A 20,890-nucleotide genomic window follows, 5' to 3' on the forward strand; every position below is an offset into this window, starting at 1 on the left:
AAAAGCTTGATAACCAGGATCTATAGAGAACTCAAATTAATCCACATGAAAAAAGCCAACAATCCCTTATATCAATGGGCAAGAGACATGAATAGAACTTTCTCTAAAGACGACAGACGAATGGCTAACAAACACATGAAAAAATGTTCATCATCTCTGTATATTAGAGAAATGCAAATCAAAACATCCCTGAGATATCATCTAACCCCAGAGAGAATGGCCCACATCACAAAATCTCAAAACTGCAGATGCTGGCGTGGATGTGGAGAGAAGGGAACACTTTTACACTGCTGGTGGGACTGCAAACTAGTACAACCTTTCTGGAAGGAAGTATGGAGAAACCTCAAAGCACTCAACCTAGACCTCCCATTCGATCCTGCAATCCCATTACTGGGCATCTACCCAGAAGGAAAAAAATCCTTTTATCATAAGGACACTTGTACTAGACTGTTTATTGCAGCTCAATTTACCATTGCCAAAATGTGGAAACAGCCTAAATGCCCACCAACCCAGGAATGGATTAACAAGCTGTGGTATATGTATACCATGGAATACTATTCAGCCATTAAAAAAAATGGAGACTTTACATCCTTCGTATTAACCTGGATGGAAGTGGAAGACATTATTCTTAGTAAAGCATCACAAGAATGGAGAAGCATGAATCCTATGTACTCAATCTTGATATGAGGACAATTAATGACAATTAAGGTTATGGGGGGGGAAGCAGAAAGAGAGAGGGAGGGAGTGGGGTGGGGCCTTAGTGTGTGTCACACTGTATGGGGGAAAGACATGATTGCAAGAGGGACTTTACCTAACAATTGCAATCAGTGTAACTGGCTTATTGTACCCTCAATGAATCCCCAACAATAAAAAAAAAAAAGAAAAAAAAAATAAAATAAAATAAATTGTGGTATATGTGCACCATAGAATATTATGCAGCCTTAAAGAAAGATGGAGACTTTACCTCTTTAATTTTTTCATGGATGGAGCTGGAACATATTCTGCTTAGTAAAGTATCTCAAGAATGGTAGAAAAATTTCTTTTGCTATTTCTTCTGGCAACATAATGCTTTTTCCTCTAACATACCCACTACTTCTTGTCCAGAAGGAAATTCTCCTGACTGTACAGCAACAGGGGGATGCATTTTACCTCGATCTCATTAAAATATAGCATTACTCTGGCTGGGTAATGGCTTTAGATATGGGCTCAGTTCAAAATTGTGACATTTGAAGACCTGGATAGTGCTTTCCTATTCAAACTTGGAGAAAGACTTTCTACTAGGATGAGTCTGGTGAAAGGATATGAACACTGAGAAGCTGGTCATTATTTTCCTTACTCTAATTGGATGAATACTATAGCATACCTCCAAATTCATGTTCATCTGGAGTCTCAGACTATGACCTTATTTGGAAATAGGGTGTTTGCAGATAAAATTAGTGGAGATCTTAAGATAGAATAATTCTTGCTTTAGGGTGGAACTCTAAATATAGTGATAGGTGTTCTCATAAGAAGAGAAGACACACAGATATACAAGTGAAAGAAGACCATACAAAGGTCGAGGCAGGAATTAGAGTAAGGCTGTGAGCCACGAAATTTCAAGAATTGTCAGAAGCTGTCCAAAATTAGGGAGAGGCAAGGCATGAGTCCTTCTTAGAACTTACAGAGGCTGCAAGTTCCTGACGACACCTTGATTTTGGACTTCTGGCCTTCAGGACTAATGAAAGAATCAATTTCCATTGTGTTAAGACACCCAGCTTATGGGAATTTGTTATAACAGCCCTAAAAAAATGATACAGCTACCTTGAAGAGAGAATTTGAAGAAGGAATTGAGGCAAGAAAAATTAGCATAGAAAAGAAACTATAAAAAGAGCTGAATAATATTTCTGTGCCTCTGGATCTAGACATGTCTACATTACTCCTACCCTTGGAGTTGGTCATTGATTTTCCTTGTTCCTAAGCTAATTTGAACTGAGATTTTTGTCTCTTGATCCAAGGAAGGCAAAAATAGTACCATTTCTTATTTAAAAGTGTCTGTAGAGAAACTTACCTTCACAAACAGGAACTTTTCCAGTCCAGGTGTTATCAGATCTACACACTCTGTGTTCTGTTCCACCTGCTAAGAAGAAGCCGGGCTGGCAGGTGTAAATTAGTGTGTACCCATGAGAGGGGAGGTCCATCCCTACCACGTTTGCATGAGCAGGAGTTTCTGGCTGTTTACAGCTGTGAGCTTTATTAAGAGAAGAGAAAAATGGTAATTTTCTGTAGGTATATCAAGAAATTTTTGAGACAAGAGTCACAATATATTTTTGGTATACTTTAATGCCTTTATATAACTTTGAACAGTTATTCTCATGAACCAAGGAAAATGTATAGATTTTACACTTTAGCATTTTCTAAACAATTATCTAGAGAACACTGGTAGAGTTAATGGATAAAATGAGAAAAAAAGAAAACCTTACTGTGGATAAATTCATGTCTGTATATTACCGCTATATTACTGCTTTAAAGAGACAATGAACAATACTTTAAAGATCTATAATGTCTTGCAGTAAGATATTTTTTAAAGTTTGTCAAGCTCAGGTTTTCTGTATCAGTTTTATGAATATTATTTTATGATTTTAAATTTATTATATTGATTTTACACTAAAAATCAATTTTATAAGGTTAAATACAATCACAGATCATTAAGGTAGTCTGATAGTAGTACTTTCCATTAAAAGTACTTTTTAATAATTTTTTATATATGGAATTTTCTAGCCATTTTTGGGCTCACATACTGGAAGTATTTTATTCATTTTGTCTCCTCTTCTCCATGTTCCCTTCTATTCCTAATTCTCTCCCTTGAATAGCCCACACAGCTATTCTAAATTGCATGTTCCAAGGAATTTTCCTTTAAGGAATTTTGCCATATTTAAATATTACAAGCTGGGTGGTGCCTGTGGCTCAAGGAATAGGGCACTGGCCCCATATACTGGAGGTGGTGGGTTCAAACCCAACCCCAGGCAAAAAAAAAAAAAAAAATTAAATATTACAAGCCACCCAAGGGTGCAACATAACATCACAGTGTGGAGTGTTCTGCTACCTTTAAGTAAGCTGCTGGGCCATAGGGTTATGGAGGTGGTTCCCAATAGGGATACAATAAATTCACAGAACTTGCTTGGGCTTAAGCAAATCCCAAAAGCTAGATACTTTCTTGGTGAGTGTTTCAACTTACTCTTTATGTTTTTCCCAAGAGACTCAGAATTAAAAAGACAGAAGACATATTATAAAAAGAGGCAACTGGTATGAAAAAAAAGAGACAAGTAACTGACCAGCTGAAATTCATTTTAATTGTAAGAATGAAGAGTCCATTTAATAGACTTGGGTTTTATCCTTATTTAATCTACACAGCAAGTGTTCTCAACTTAGCCTCAATTAACATTTGGAGGCTCAGCATACCTTGAAAATTTTTCAAATTTGAGGGCAAAGCATCCATCAATATTTTATTTTTTGTATATTTCTAGTTTTCCTCAGGAAATAGTCCAAAGAATATTTTCACAAGTGCTTTTAAATAACTAATAAGAGTCATTAAATTGGAGTCTCCTATATCTCAGGGTGCTTAAGGTTGACTGCCTGTGGATCTATGAAGCTAAAAACTAATTACCACCCAGGTGGCCAAATTAAAAATAATTAGAACTCTACAAAAAAAGAACAAAATTGTGCCTTATGCCTCTGACTTCTTTAGAAGGAGTGCCTTCCCAATGGGCATGGGTTTATAACATAGCAATAAAATTACATATATGAAATATGTTATCTAATAATCTAAAAGTCAATTTGATAAATATGTTGTAGAGATGTAAATTTGCATACTTGTTAGAAAAAAATACATATAAATTCTTATAATAATATTCTTATCTATAATACTTACGTATGCATTCAGGCTGAATTCCACTCCATGTAAGGTCGGGGAGGCAAGTGCGTGTTGTAGACCCTTGGAGAAGATGTCCCTTTTTGCAATGGAATTGTACAACACTTCCTACCTATAGAAAATTAAAAATAAAAATCAAATGTCCCAATGCAACTTCAGATGTAGTAAAAAATAGAAAAAAAACCTGGGTGAGAAAATGCTGTCAAATGAAATTTCCTATAGCAGAGTTGGAAGGAAAATAAATTGAAATCCAGTTTAAAATAAAGCTGAGAAAAATTCAAGAAATAAAAACCTGATCTCTTTCTCTACGTATCATAATCAAGTAGTTTTGTACCTAGTGTATACATAGAGCCTAAACTTTTTTTTTGTTTTTGTGAAATAGCATCTCACCCTGTCACCCAGACTGGACTGCCATGGTGTTAGCCTAGCTAACAGCAACCTCTACCAGCCTGGGTTCAAGCGATCCTCCTGACTCCGTGTCCCAAGTAGAAGGGACTACAGGCACCACCAGGATTACTAGCTAGTTTTTCTGGTCTACTAAGAAAGACCATCCTTGCTTCGTACTAGGTTACAGGCATGAGCCACTGTGCCTGGCCCAATGCTGAACTTCTTGCCAATAGAATTTGAAGAAAATATATAAGATGTCAAAAGACCAATAAATCACATATGAATACAAAACAGACAGACAAAGATAAACAAAGACTGATAAAAATAGATATGGAAATAAATGTCATTAACAACACAAGAGGCAAATTAATTTTGAAGATAGTAAACACATGTGAGATCAGAGGTGAAGGTGATTATCGAAGGTTGTGCTGGAAACAGAAATATACAACAAAGGACATAAAGTTTGCACTAAGTTTTTAAGGATGTAGAATCTAGATGATATATGTGACAATGGCTCTCAAAGTGTGGTGTTCAGGAGGGTGACATTAACATCACCTACGGATTTGTTAGAAATGTAAATTCTGAGGTCTTAGCCAGTCTCATTGAACCAGAAATTCTTAGGGGGAAATCAAGAGTTTGGTTTAACAAGCCCTTCAGGTGATTTCCCAAAGTGTGCAGGAAAATTGGGGATGGGAATTATAGTAGGGCATAGTAAGTAAGAAAACAGACCCCAAAGTATTCTGGATCTGGCCTTTTTTGAATAAGTGATATCTTTCTTATTTGGGATGTAATTTCTCATCTATAAATAAGGATAGTATCATTATTTGTCTTGAGATTTGTTCTAAGGTTTAAATGAAACAGGATATAAAATCAACTCCACCTGTGATGGGACATAAGTTTTAAATAAACTCTAGCAATAGTGACTATGCTGCAGACATTAAGTAAGAGTCAGTTTCTCAAGGGTTGCAAATGGCAGGCTGTGGTATTTGAAAGAACTTAGAGTGCTTAATTATAATAATGAGGCTGGCACCACCCTTTTAGATTTGGGTGTTCAAAAGCTGGACTAACTTGTGGCAGCAAGCCTGGGGAAAATGTTATTTCCTCAACATATATTACAAGGAAAAATCAAGAAGACTTATTCAATGATTAGAGAAGGAGGAGAGGATAAGGGCTATCTAGGGTCTGCCACTGTAGACTGACCAGCAATCAGAGTCCGAGAGCATCACTCATAGCTCTAGAATTTATCTCTCAGACCCTGTTTTCTGCCTTCCCTTTAGCTCCTACTCCCACCTGCTACAGCAACATGTAGTTAAGCCTAAGGTAACACGATCTGACACTAAGGTTCCATTAGTATCAAATGCTTTAGAATTTGCACTCAATTCTACCATTTCCCACATTGCCATTATTACCCAGAACCACTTCTGCTGCACTGAAAAATTCAATTCCAGAATTTATTCTCTGGCAAAACTGTTATTCTTCTGTTGTTTTGTGCTGTTCTGTGTCTTCCATGATGCCCTCACTTTTACCTCTGGGAAATCTCTTTTTGGTGCCCCGTTTTGTCCAGGACTAGTACATTGATCTACTCCCGGGGCACCCCTTACATTACACTCATATAAATGAGGTTCAGTGAACTGTGCTCCAGAGCGTGCCGGTCACATCCTCTGTTAAGTTGTGCAAAGTGGTGGTACTGACTCTGACTTTCTAATGTGGCCTAGCTAATGGACATGGTTATACACAGTTTGCAGTTGTGTTCTCTAGTCGAACAACTTCTACAAACTCCATACTTCTATCAACCCGGCAACCCTACCTTAGGTTAGATCACAGTTATTAGTGCCACTTTTCACCAATAAAGCCTTCCCTCATTGAATTCACCATCAAATACTGATAATTTTACCCACTTGCAAAGCCTGTTTTAGTCTTCAGCATGTTTTCCACAGGTTTTGCATCTCACTATAGCACATATCATGATCGCCAGGAGGATTTTATCAAAACACAGATGGCTGAGCTCCCTGCCAGAGTTTTTCTGACTCGTTAATCTGGAGGAGGCCCAAGAATCTGCATTTCTAACAAGATTTCCAGCAAGCAGGTGATACTGCTTGCTGTTGGTCAGGGACCCGACTTTGAGACCCACTGTCATAGACAATATTTACAATAATTTTCTAACTTGTTTCTATTTCTCCAGACTTGACCCCATTCAATTTATTTTTTACACTGAACTCAAAGTTTTTTATGCAGCAAGAAAGTTTGATGTTATTATCCTTCCTATTATAGGGTATTTTTATTGTTTCATCACCCATTAAGATAAAGTTATATTTTATTAATGTGGCAGATAAAAGCCTCCATAACCTCACCACTGATCATCTCTCTAGCATCATTAATCACATTTTTACATGCTCAAATGATATTGAACTTTTTTTTTTTTTTTTGAGACAGAGTCTCAAGCTGTCTCCCTGGGTAGAGTGCTGGGGTGTCACAGTTCACAGCAACCTCAAACTCCTGAGCTTAAGCGATTTTCTTGCCTCAGCCTCCCAAGTAGCTGGGACTACAGGCACCTGCCACAACACCCGCCTATTTTTTTTTGTTTTTGTTGTTACAGTTGTCATTGTTGTTTTAGCGGGTCCAGGCTGGGTCAAACCCTCCAGCTTTGGTGTATGTGGCCGGGCCCTAGCCACTGAACTACGGGTGCTGCTGATGTTGAACTTTTTTTGTCAAAATGTTATGCATATTTTTATTGTGTTCCTCCTGCATTTAATGCCTCTCCCAACTGTCTTTTCCAAGTTATTACACTAAAAGATTTAGTTCAGTCATCATCTGTAGAAAGTCTTCCCTGCAGCTAGAGATTAGGAAAACTACCTCAATTGTATGATTCCTCAGTACTTTTCACTGTCACAACCTAGCCTATAAAATTATCTATTCCACCTAGTCCACACATCAAAATGTTAGCCTTTCAGGCCGGGTGCATTGGCTCACACCTGTAATCCTAGCACTCTGGAGGCCAAGGCGTGTGGATTGCCTGAACCAGAATGAGACCCCGTCCCTAAATATAGCACTCACCCTGTGCAGCCAGAACTTAGAAAAGTACCTCGAAAATGTTGGATCAATTATAGGAATGAGGATTAAATAATTTAATATAAAATATTTCCTTATTAAATAAATGATTATTAATCATATATTTGATTAAATATAAAATAAATTTTAAATATTAAAAATATGTAACATGTCTGTAAGTTTGCTAAAGTGCTGTGATATTACTTCTGTACTTTAGATAAAATAAAGTTAAATCATTCTATTTATTTTTTGAATTGTACATTTGGGTTATTTCATTAAACTTTTAGATTAGTTGGATATGCAAAACATGTTGGATTACATAGATTTTTTTAATTTTTTTATTGTTTGGGATTCATTGAGGGTATAAAATATTAGGTTACACTGATTGCTGGTTGTTTGGTAAAGTCCCTCTTGTAATTGTGTTCTGCACCCAAGACATGTACCATACACCGTGACCCTCATCCTCCTCCCTCCTCCCCTCTCCCCAATTCCTCATTTCCCTATCCCCAACCTTGTATTAGATCATCTACTGACTTTATATTATAATTGAGTATATTTGATTATTGCTTCTCCATTCTTGTGATGCTTTACTAAGAAGAATGTATTAGGTGAATCCAGGTTAACACAAAAGATGTAAAGTCTCATCTTTTTTAATGGCTGAATAGTATTCCATGGTGTACATATACCACAGCTTGTTAATCCATTCCTGGGTTGGTGGGGCATTTGGGTGGTTTCCACATTTTTGGTGATTGTAAATTGAGCTGCTATAAACAGTCTAATGTAAACGTCCTTATGAAAAAATGATTTTTTTTTCTTCTGGGTAGATGCCTAGTAATAGGATTGCAGGATCAAATGGGAGGTCTAATTTGAGTTCTTTGAGAATTCTCTGTACTTCCTTCCAAAAAGGTTGTATTAGTTTGCAGTCCCACCAACAGTGTAAAAGCGTTCCCTTCTCTCCACATCCATGCCAGCATCTGTAGCTTGTTACTTTGTGATGTGGGCCATTCTCACTGGGGTTAGGTGACATCTCAAGATGGTTTTGATTTGCATTTCTCTGATGAATAAGAGCGATGAGCATTTTTTCAAATGTTTCTTAGCCATTCATCTCTTCATCAGAGACAGTTCTGTTCCTATCTCTTGTTCCAGAGGTAGATGGAATTGTTTACTCTTTTTCTGTTGATTAATTTGAGTTGTCTGTAGATTCTAGTTATTGACCCTTTGTCACACTCATATCATGTGAATATCTTCCCCCCTTCTGAATGTTGTCTTTTGCTTTACTTGTTGTGTCCTTAGTTGTGCAGAAGCTTTTCAGCTTAATTAAGTCACATTTGTTAATTTTTATTGTGGTTGGGACAGCCGCTGAAGTCTTTGTCATAAAATCTTTTCCCAGTCCAGCAACATCAAGAGTTTTCCCTACACTTTCTTCTAAGATTTTTATCATTTCATGTCTTAGATCTACGTCTCTCATCCATCTTCAGTCAATTTTTGTGAGGGGTGAAAGATGTGGGTCGATTTTCAATCTTTAGACTTTTTTAATAATTAAGACTGGTTTACTCAGTTCTGTAAACTTACTGAAGTCATAATAACTACTGCTTTAGACATTAACTAAATACTACAGAATTAAATCTATTTTAAGATTTTATATGTAGCATTACTACATTATTAAGATTATTGTCAAATGCACAAATACGTGTACCTAATATCTAATGTACCTACAGTTATATAAATTTAATAATTGATTGAATACTTTATTTAGAATTTGTTAATAGTTAAATCACCAAAATATTTCCAAATATCAGTATTTTATTAAATAATTTTGTCAATGATAAGTCCACTTACTGGTATATTTTACATATCTTTCTATTCTTTGTCAATTTGCCATGTTAGATTCTTTCTACTATGAATAACATCTAACATGATGCATAACATAATTTGCTTATTTGTAGAAAAATAAGTAGCAACATCATAAAAATTATAATCAAATTCAAAAAAGTTATAGGCAAAAATAATTTTGGCACAATTTTCCCACTAATACTTACTAATAAAAAGTTCTATTTATATAGCCAACTGCTATGAAAATTAATACTATTAAAACTACTATGATAATTAATAAACTTTTTAGTATCAGGAATGTAAAATAATCCATGTGGAGTTTGAATTCCAGCCAATGTTTCAATGAGGATCATTTTAAATTGACCCAAATATTACATGCAGATTCATTATGGGAATTTAAGACATGTTTGATTAGTAAATGTCACTGATCTTCTTTAACGTCTTATTCTCTTCTAAATGTTAAATTGTAGTTCCTAAATCATGAAATTTGTATAGTAAGTCATAGGATTAGGAGACATTTTGTATAAGTTTTAAACATTCTCGATAAGATTTATTTTTCCCTCCATGAAATTTTATAAAAAAATCACTCTTAGCTTTCTAGAATTTTCCTCACTGAATCTTTTTGTATCAGCATGTTCTTAAGAACACACATATATAATTAAGGTTTCAAAATGTACGTAAATACTCTGTAAATTTTTAATTTATCTTTCTTTTTTTCTCTCCCTCTCTTTTTTTTTTTTTAGAGACAGGATCTCACTCTATCTGTCACCCAGGCTAGAACGCAGTGGCCTGACCATAGATCACTGTTACCCAAACCTCCTGAGCTCAAGTGATCCTCCCACCACAGCCTCCTAAGTAGCTAGGACTACAGGCATATGATAACATGCCTGACTACTTTTTTTTATTTTTTGTGGAGCCAAAGTCTCGCCATGTTTTCAGACTAGTCTCCAAATTCTGGCTGCAAGTGATTCTCTGGCCTTAAGGATTCCTAATGTGCTAGGATTATAGATGTGAGCCATTACACGTGGCCTGTAATATATTTTTAAATAACTTAATATATATATTAAGACTAATTAAAGTTATATTAAAGTAGAAAGGCAAGGTAATAAAAATGAAGAGATAACACATATGCTTAAGATGTAAGGGATTTTAATTGAACAAGCTTCAACTTTGGCCTGTGATTCCTGTTTTATAAATTTTAATTTTTTTTACTTTATATTCAAAATTAATAAGATTTTAATCAAAAAATAAATATTTATGAGCATTTTTCTTTCATAATTTATGTCACTATACTCATAGTTTAAGGTAATAAAACACTATGTTACATATTGACCTCATTCAAAGTACTTACATGGTTATTTTGGTAGAGTTGAATATCTTATTGTTAAATGTCTTGCGGTTTAGATACATTTCATATTCTATAATAACTTTATGTACCACAGTGTAAATCATAATAATGTATCTTCCATTGCTTAGAGCTCAACTTAAAGAGCAATACAACAGTTAATGTGTATGTGTGTTTGGCATTTACTCCATAATTAATGTAGATGTGGTATCAATAACTTTGACAGTTATTCCCTTCACCACAAATCTTTAGCCCAAATTATTCCAATTTATAATATTTTGAATCAGAAGAGAAAATATGTTGAGTACTTCTTTTCAGCGGCATAGTTTTCATCATCTCTAGCAACAAGTGACCTATTTTTATATGTTAATAATTATATTTGTGTTCCAAAATCTACTATATAAATTTATATTGAAAAACATTAAATCAATGATGTCATTAAGGAAAAAAATTAAGAAAATCATTAGAGTTCCCCTACAATTCATAACTTTCTCTTGCCCTTCCCAGAAGTGGATTTTGTACAGCTGGGTGTCCTACTTTGTAAACCACTACTGGCCTCCTTATCAAAGCAGAGTGAATACAAAAGTTGGGACATTCTGAATCTCTCTCCAGAAATTTGGAACTGAGATTAAGATAATCACTGTCTGATTGTGGCTGAGATAGAAATAGACATGATGCATGTTTGGCCATGTGGCCAATCGGCAGAAGAAAATAGGGGTAGGAAAACAGCATGATAGAAAAGACTGAGTATGCCTATCCATTGCCTGCGTTCTGGGTTTGATGTGTCTCACCTGGATTCTTTAACTTGGGCATGTTGGACATAACCACACATAACTCATAATACCCTTGGGCTTAGGGTAGCTCAAAACAATTTCTGTGATGTGTGTAAGCAAGAGTTTTTCTATAACGATAACGATATCTTTTGCATAAAATAACACATCCATTTGGAATCCACCAATAACTTGGGGTTAGTTAGAATTGTATAAGTTTTTTATCATTAGCTCGATACAAATTTAGTTAGCATATTTAGTATGCATATACATACATACAGGCATATCTCTTGCAAGCATGTATAAAAAGCTGATGTCCCTAATTTAAAATACTCAGTAATTTTTAAATTTTAATTGTCATATTTGAAATCTAGTTTATTATGTGTATGTGTTTGGCATTTACTCCATAATCAATGTAGATGTGGTATCAATAACTTTGACAGTTATTCCCTTCACCACAAATCTTTAGCCCAAATTATTCCAATTTATAATATTTTGAATCAGAAGAGAAAATATGTTGAGTACTTCTTTTCAGTGACATAGTTTTCATCATCTCTAGCAATAAGTGACTTATTTTTATATGTTAATAATTATATTTGTGTTGGTCCAGGTAGAATATAATGATCTAATAGATATTTATTAGCCCAAATAATATAAACTCAGGGCTAGGTTAAATTGGCGACATTTTTCATTGATTATGACAGATTCTTTTTAATGCAGAGTTAATGATTCTACTCATTTTGTTGGATGACTCTTAAGCTTAGTTTTAATCATTTCCATTTCCATTATCTCAAAAATAATTTAATAGAAAAGGCTCACATTCTTCAGAAAATCAGTCTGATTTAGTGCAGACACCGTTAAGACTCTGTTCTCTGTCAGGATGCTGTCATCAACTTGCTCTGTGATCAAAGCCAGCCATATCCAGTTTCCTCATCTATATGATGATGAGGAGTAATGTTGTGTAGCTAGTTGACCATTTTCAGTGGATTTAGATAAATTGATACAACCTTTTATAGATAAATGAATCTAAAATTCTCTAAAAACAGAGAAATAATAAAGACTGGGACTCATTTTTACACTTTCTTCTTATCTACACATGACTGAGGGAAACCAGAAGAATTGGAAATGCTATCAAATCAATGTTCATACTGTGCCAGAACTGTAGATAAATGGAAACTATTTTTAGCAACAAAAATATGGCACCTTAGCCCTTCTTTTAGAAATGGATGTTCTTCGGGTTCACACTGAATTTCACACAGAATAGAACAATTTAGAAAACCCTGCAACACAAGGCAATTGGGTAATGTGTAAATTGGCTATTTCCTTTCAGAAGCAGTATGCACTTTGGCTCCCCTTGGACCTCTGTAACAGAAAAGTAGCTCAATCTCTACCGCAAATTTAAATTGGAAAAGAGAGAAAGAAAGTCAGCCACACATGACTGGGTGTTTTAAAGAATTCTAATATAACATCCAACTATGTGTTATATATGGAGTAATAAAAGGCTATAGTCATTTTCTAGAAATTTCATACATCCATGCCAATGTTTAACACATTAAGTGACATATGAGCTGCATTTAACTTACGCTAGTTTTGAGTCTTGGGCCTCGTGAAGCATATATACTTCACACCTCTCTTAATATACCTTGACTTAATAAAACACTGTGGCTTCAAGGAAAATTTTTTCTAGTATGGTAGTCAATTTGTTAAAAAAAATTTGGTCTCATATATAATTACTATTTTACTGAATTACCACATTTTAATATTTTTGCTGTTTGGCTCAGAGTTCACTTCTTTAACCTCGTCCATCTTGACTTTTCCTCACTATCCCCACGTCTTTTTATAGAGTCTGTTAATTTCCTCCCTCACTTATTCTTTTTATCCCTTAATTACCTGCTACTTTTTATCAATTACTTCTATCTCCACTTTTTCTTTTTTTATCTTCATGTTAAGTTATGCTATTTTATTGAAGCATATTTTCTTTTTCCTTTTTTTTTTTTTTTGTTTGCAGTTTTTGGCCAAGGCTGGGTTTGAACCCACGACCTCTGGCATATGGGGCTGGTGCCCTACTCGTTTGAGCCACAGGTGCCACCCAAAGCATATTTTCTTTATGTAACTTCCTCCCATTCTTTCCTTATCCATTATCCTTCTTTTTTTTTTTTTTTTTGAGACAGAGTTTTACTATGTCGCCCTCGGTAGAGTGCTGTAGCATCACAGTTCACAGCAACCAGCAACTCCTGGGCTTAAGCGTTTCTCTTGTCTCAGCCTCCCAAGTAGCTGAGACCACAGGCATCCACCACAATGCCCTGCTATTTTTTTTTTTTTATTGTTGTTGTTGTCATTGTTGTTTATTAGGCCCAGGTCAGGTTCGAACCTGCCAGCCCTGGTGTATGTGGCCGGTGCCCTAACCACTGAGCAAGAGCTACGGGCGCTGAGCCTATCCATTATCTTTCTAAACGTGTTTATGAATACAGATATAAACATACAAGCATGACTTCTTTTTCTTCTGTCAATAATTATATGCATATGAACCAAAGAAGCATTTTTCCTATTATTATACTATTATAATGAAAATATCTATTCAAAGTACCCACTTGAAATCCAAATGTATTGTTCTGAGATCCATGTCGTGGCACACCTGGGTTGTCACATGAAGTACGGGTGGGTTCTAAAATGAAGATTAAAAGCATAATATTGTTTTAAAATGTATAATAGACATATTTCTCTAATAAAAAAATTTCAAATGATCTATGATTTAGTGAAAGTACCATCGGTAATAATAATGAATAATAGCATCTCTCCATGGATAGAAGCCTGCTAATTTTGAAGCAAGGAGTTCAGGTAGAATACATTTGATATGAATTACACAATTCTTGAACTCTGAATCCTTCTAATGTAAAAGCATTTGACATATAACTAACTCTGTGAATACAAAGTTAAGGAAAAATAAAAGATATGAAAGACACATACATACAGAAAACATTTGCTCAAACACCTTGATAAATTATGATTTCAGGTAATCAATATTCCCTTGAATAAGATTTTTTTTCCCCACAACAAGATTTAGTAATTTGGATTTCACAGATAACCTGTAAGAGATTCAAGTGTAAAGAATGGTAGGTAATCTCAGAGTTGATTTATTTGTATGATTGGTTATTTGGTTAGTTTACCAAATACTGCATTGAATGTTAGAATTACAGAAATGTACTTACAGCCAGTTTGAAATCAATATATCTTTTGGATATTTTTGGAATAAGTCTCATTACATTTGAATATGCTTTGTTAAATATAAAGATCTAAATAGATGTTGGTACTTAATAATACCATTAAACTCAAAGCTTTGTTTTTACTTTTCCTGCTATACATCAAAATTATTTCAAGTGTTTCTTCTGAAAGCTTAAACGCCAAAAATAATGTCCTATGTTCTACCAATATTCATTTTCAATGCCTTCTAATTGCTTCAATATGCTACATTTGTTTTTTCATATTTAGTAAGCTATAGATTATAGGCTGAAGAAAGCCATTGAATATAACTGCTACCTATTAATTTCAAAATTACTGAGCATAATGAGCCTTTAACGAATGTTACCTATGCAGTGAGGTGATGAACCACTCCAGGTGCCATCTGCTTGACATATTCTGGTGCTGGAGCCCACTAATATGAAAGGAGGATTGCAGCTGAATGAGACCTCGGACTGGTATATGAAGCTTTTGCCTTCTCTTTTTCCTTGGGCAGGTACGCCAGGGTCACCACAAAACTTTGCTGAAAGTAAAAAGAAAGACATTTACAGCAAAGACTTAGAATTTGGCAGAGTACACGGTTTTGAAAAATGGTGAGATTACTTGGAATATTGCCCTAAAGTCACATATCTTCCATAATAATCTATCCTAATGAAAATTTCTTTTTAGCTTAGAGCTACATGAATAAATACCAAATTTAAAAAGTCAGTATAATATTCAAATATTTGTTAGTTTCAGATATTTCCACCTAGTCTAATAATGTGGAGATTTTAATATTTTTGTTGTTTTATGTTGAGCAGATTTCAAATCACACATATATTTTACATATATAGAAGATATGGTTATCGGCTTTATTACACTCTGAATTCTCTGAACAATTGGAGCACGTATCCTATTATCTTCCTGGCTTCCTTTTCTAAATAAAGAAGGCCATCAGAGTTCATATTTCTATGAAAATAAGAAATCTCAATATTCCACAACCACCACCAAAAAGATCAATTTGATTAGATGATTCCATTCTATGTATGTTTTAATAACTAAAGACAAAATGCTATTCTATGTGGTTTCGCACACTTGGACGTATATGTAAACAGAGTAGGATTTCTGCTTTTGTGAAGTTTAGTATTTATGAGGGAAGAAACAAACGAACATAATAAATAACTTTTAAGGAGAAGGTCATGTGTGAGAAGGCAGCAGGTCCTACGAAAACAAAATAGTTCAGGAAAGGAAGATCAGAACTACATGTGCATGTGTGTGTTGGGCGGTAGGAGATGAAAGCAGTTTCACATAAGTGACAAAACTGTTGCTCACTGAGAAGAGATGTGGAGGAAATAGTGTTTAGCCCTGTTTCTATCTCACAGGAGGGCATTCTGATGAGAATAAACAGCATTGCCAAGCCCTCTGCTAGGGCGTGTCTAGCAACTTGGAGGAAGATAAGGAGCCTAGCACAGCCAGAACAGAGGGAGCAAGCAGAAGATTCGGGGACTGGGACCAAATGGTTTCCAATTGAGTAGACAGCCCAGGCAAACATACCTGGATCAAATGCTTTCAATGTCTTTTATTATAGTTAAAAACAACAAGAAAAACATAACCTATAATTTATAAATTTAAAAATGTTCTCAATGATTAAATACACAGATTTAGCATCTGAAAGCTTATTTCCCTCTAAAGCAAACATACAGCACCAAAGACTTTTAAGTATAAACATTGCCTTAAGATGGTTCTAGGCTGGGAGACCATAAAATGCATCATCCAAACTAAGACACACTTGCATCTTTAAAAAATTCTTTTTTAACTTAAGATTATTTAAATAGATGTTTACTATTTACAACATATATTTATTTATTTATTTTTTTAGAGATAGAGTCTCACTTTGTCACCCTCGGTAGAGTATCGTGGCGTCACAGCTCACAGCAACCTCCAACTCCTGGGCTTAGGGGATTCTCTTGCCTCAGCCTCCCGAGTAGCTGGGACTACAGGTGCCCGCCACAACTCCTGGCTATTTATTGTTGCAGTTTGGCTGGGGCCAACTTCGAACCTGCCACCCTTGGTATATGGGGCCAGCACCCTCCCACTGAGCCACAGGCACCGCCCTATTTACAACTTTTAAAGTCAGTTTTTAACAAATCTGTTACTGTTATTTGGTGTGAGGAGAGAGAGAAACTCTGTTAAAAAATAATAATCTCTTATCTCTATGTTTACCAGGTAATTTTAGCTATATAATCACAATCATTATTATGACAAATGCTGTCATAAGAACTTGATTTCAATGAGCCTGTAGAAATGACGTGGATTTATCACAGAAAGAGATTTGAGAGTAAATTACAGAGTATTCATCTAAGACGGGTTGGACATAAATAAGAATAATTTTCCAGCAGTACAATTAATCTAAGAGGGTCTCTCCTTCAAGAACTAATTTTGAAAATAATAAAAGTTATAAATAAAACAGATTAGCCAAAAATTTGGAGTCTGAGCAGAGGAATATAAGGATTGCATTACATGAAAAATAGCTAAATTGGTGAGTACTGGTTTTTCTTTGAATTTTAACTTGGCAGTGGAGGGAGCTTAACAATCACATATTCTAGAAAAAATTGAAAATTCTAAGCATGGACATTATACTTACGTAAGCACTGTGGTACTTCACCACTCCAGGTACCATTACCTACACAGGTCAAAACAGCAGGAAAGGATAGCTCATAGCCTGCAGAACAGATGTAGCTAATACTAAAGCCCCAGTCGAAATTTGTTCCTTCCAGCCTTCCATTAGAGATCTGGGGAGGAGCGGAGCAGGTAACAGCTGCAATTACATTAAAAGTGATTAGACACAGCTGTTGAAATACCCTGGGTGTAAAAAATATATAAATAACTATCATTAGAGGAAGCACATGTGCTAATTTAACCTTTCTGAGGACAATATGGTGTGACATGTTTTAGTCTCCTGGTCGTATTCCTGAGACATCCCTGGAATTAATCCCTCTACGATGCAGCATTTTCTTGGCAACATAATGGCTACTGCTTGTCAGAGACTCTCTTACAAAATAGCAAGCTGCCAGACATGTAGGGGAGGGCAAATAGAGGTTGACCTTCTATCTAGTGTACTGTAACTAATAAGTTATTGGTTTTGCATAAAATTATTTTCAAGGAGCTTTAGATGGACTGAAGATCTGGGCTACTTTAGCTATACATAGTTTCAACAAAGAATGTGGAAATAGTTCTGTGTTGCTTTTGGAAACACAGATCATGTGTCTGATTAAATAGCCAAATTGGTTGTATATAGTGTCAGATAGAATGGTAAGACTTATTACAGGATTTATAAATTTTTAAAATTTATTTTGTTTAAATTATTTCAAGACTTTCTCAAGACAAGATATGCTGGATAAGGTAGAGATGAAAGAAAAAGGAAGGCTACCAAATTCAAAATCTAAAAATGAGAGTGATTGTATTGTTATGACTAGTATCGTATTAGAAATAATCTTTTGACATTGGTTAAAATTGAAATTATCAGTATGAAATCATGGATGTATAAAATAACTTCTAAATGGTAAAAATATGTGTTCATATACTTTCATAATTTCATTAAATATGTTTACAGTGATAAGATTCAGAAAATGAATAATCAGAAACTGAAGAAAAAGAAAAACACTTTGGAATTTTTTTTGGTTAGATTATAAATCAAGGAAATATCAATCTCTTAGTCCACAGACATTTACAAAGATGCCTAAATGAGAAATCACAATTATTACAAAGCAAAATTATTATCAAACAATATACATTGTCTGACATTGCATTTACAGTATTTCACAAGTAATCATAAAATATGACCATGAAAGACACATAAGAATATTTCCAGTGGAACAGCAAATAGCAGACAATAACAAACTTGGGTCTATGTTGACTGAAACATTAATCTAGATTGTATTCTCTTTTTTTTTATTAAATCATAACTGTATACATTGATATGATCATGGGGCATCATACATTCGCTTCATAGACCATTTGACACATTTTCATCACAAAGGTTAACATAGCCTTCCTGGCATTATCTCAGTTACTGTGCCAAAACATTTACATTCTACATTTACCAAGCTTCGCAAATACCCCTGTAAGATGCACCACAGGTATGATCCCACCTATCCCCCTCCCTCTACCCACCACCCCCTCCCTCCCCTCCCTTTCCCACTTCCCCCTATTGTTAGGTTGTAACTGGGTTATAGCTTTCATGTGAGAGCCCCAAATTAGTTTCATAGTAGAGCTGAGTACATTGGGCACTTTTTCTTCCATTCTTGAGATACTTTACTAAGAAGAATATGTTCCAGCTCCATCCATGTAAACATGAAAGAGGTAAAGTCTCCATCTTTCTTTAAGGCTGCATAATATTCCATGGTGTACATATACCACAGTTTATTAATCCATTTGTGGATCGATACCCAGAAGACCAAAAATCACAACATAACAAAGATATTTGTACCAGAATGTTTATTGCAGCCCAATTCATAATTGCTAAGTCATAGATTGTATTCTTTGAACAGGTTCTCTCCTTTAGGAAAGATTACACTTCTATAATTCAGGCTGGCTGTTCCCAAATAATGGTTGGTTCCCCATCCTTGAATGCGTGGACTCAACTGGATTGGCAAATTAGTTATAATTCAGCATTATAATAATGCTAATATTAATAAAACAAAAACAATATTTTTATTATTTTGGTTGCACTAAAGCTCATTGTTGTTACTTACAATAAGATGCAGTGTTTTTGTAGAAATCTCATTTTAAATCCTATATATTACATTACAGTTAAAAAAAACTGCATCAGCTATTGCAGTACTAGAAAAAGAAGTGGAAGTAAGTATTAAAAAATTACTCAAATGTACTTTATGCTTGCATATAATACATAAGGAAATACATGGTTACCATTCTAAAGTGTTGAAGAAACTATTATCATACCTCTACAAGTTGGCATCACTCCACTCCATGTGCCATTAGTGGTACAAGTCCTGATTCTGGAGCCATTCAATTCCATTGTGTAGCCTGGCTGGCACATGTAAGAAACATTTTGTCCAACCACATAATCATCTCCATATCTCAGTCCATTGGCTGGTACACCTGGGTCTCCACAACTGATGACTGTCAGTATTGGATTAGAAGAGCAGATGGTTAACGAGGCAGGTTGTTAATGAAAAGGAGTAGTAAGCATATGGCATACTTAATATATAAGTAGGAAAAGTAGTTACTACATTCATTTTTAATCATAAAACATAAGCCTACTTAAGCAGCATACTGGCAATTCCAGATTATGATAATGGACGGTATTACAGATTCTACACATATGGTTCAGAAACTGTCATTTAGACCCTGAAAAGACTAGGTTAACATGCCAGAATGTTGTAGTGAACTCTAATGGAGTCACCTCTTCTATCCTGCATTATAAAACCGTGAGAAATCATCCTATAGCATCCAGTTCCTGCCGCGATCTTCAAAGTTAGTTTCCTATATGTGGCTACTGAAAGCTCTTGTTTATCAGTAGGCTGACTGGACTGGCAGCATGTTTTCTGTACAGCAGCAATGAACTGGATAGTATAATAGTTTTTATTATTTTTTTTTTTTTTGGTTTTTGGCCAGGGCGAGGTTTGAACCTGCCACCGCTGGCATATGGGACCGGTGCCCTACTCCTTGAGCCACAGGCACCGCCAGTATAATAGTTTTTAATTAAAAAAAGTTAGGTCCAAAAAGAATAAAGTATAAAATGTGAATTTATCCCATACAGTGTAGAATACATGATTTGTAGGTTCAATGCAAAATAAAAGTGCCATGGTTGGTAGTAGAGAAATCAATATCCTATTTTCATCAGATAGCTACTAAACTAGGCACAAGAGCAATCTCCAACAAATTGCAATTTCCACTCTGCAATGCACTTGCCACCTGGACTGGAGCGTGGGTGAGAAGATGCATCAACCCAACTCCTTTTCCATGACATTGCCTGCCCGGGACAGGGACAGATGCTTCTTTGCTCTGAGCATCCCATCTTTATTCCTAACCCCCACAAAGGAATAGCACAACAGTGTAATGAGAACTTCTCTGTACTGACAACATAATTGACTGGCTTGGTTGGGGTTTTGTGTGGCCTCAGAATAGGAGTGGGAATGGGGAGGTCAGGCAGGGCTAGAGGCACCAGGCTGTGGGGAGAGAAAGGCCAAGAAGCCATCCCAGGATGCAAGAGAAACAAGAGAAAGGCAGGCAACACCTGGGCGGAGGCTCCACGCCCTCAGCACAAGCTCCATTGTCACAATGGACTTCAGTTACAAAATAAAAGGTTGAAGATAAAATTATTAAGAATTTAGAGATGACTATCACAGTGCATTAAACTCT

At 35.3% G+C, this 20,890-nt stretch overlaps 1 protein-coding gene across 3 annotated transcripts in view; it reads right to left on the reverse strand.

Annotated features, from left to right (window-relative positions):
• Window positions 1-20,890, reverse strand: part of CSMD3 (CUB and Sushi multiple domains 3) — a 1,164,849-nt gene that overhangs the window by 22,379 nt on the left and 1,121,580 nt on the right. For all 3 annotated transcript variants that reach the window (XM_053559351.1, XM_053559349.1, XM_053559348.1), the window contains 6 exons: window positions 19,469-19,648; window positions 17,151-17,324; window positions 14,877-15,050; window positions 13,882-13,955; window positions 3,908-4,019; window positions 2,048-2,227 (listed from right to left, as the gene is read on the reverse strand). In XM_053559351.1, the coding sequence (XP_053415326.1) occupies window positions 2,048-2,227; window positions 3,908-4,019; window positions 13,882-13,955; window positions 14,877-15,050; window positions 17,151-17,324; window positions 19,469-19,648 (894 nt within the window). The remainder of the gene's footprint in view (window positions 1-2,047; window positions 2,228-3,907; window positions 4,020-13,881; window positions 13,956-14,876; window positions 15,051-17,150; window positions 17,325-19,468; window positions 19,649-20,890) is intronic.

The sequence above is a fragment of the Nycticebus coucang genome, chromosome 13 (assembly GCF_027406575.1).
Source record: "Nycticebus coucang isolate mNycCou1 chromosome 13, mNycCou1.pri, whole genome shotgun sequence".
Lineage (NCBI taxonomy): Eukaryota > Metazoa > Chordata > Mammalia > Primates > Lorisidae > Nycticebus > Nycticebus coucang.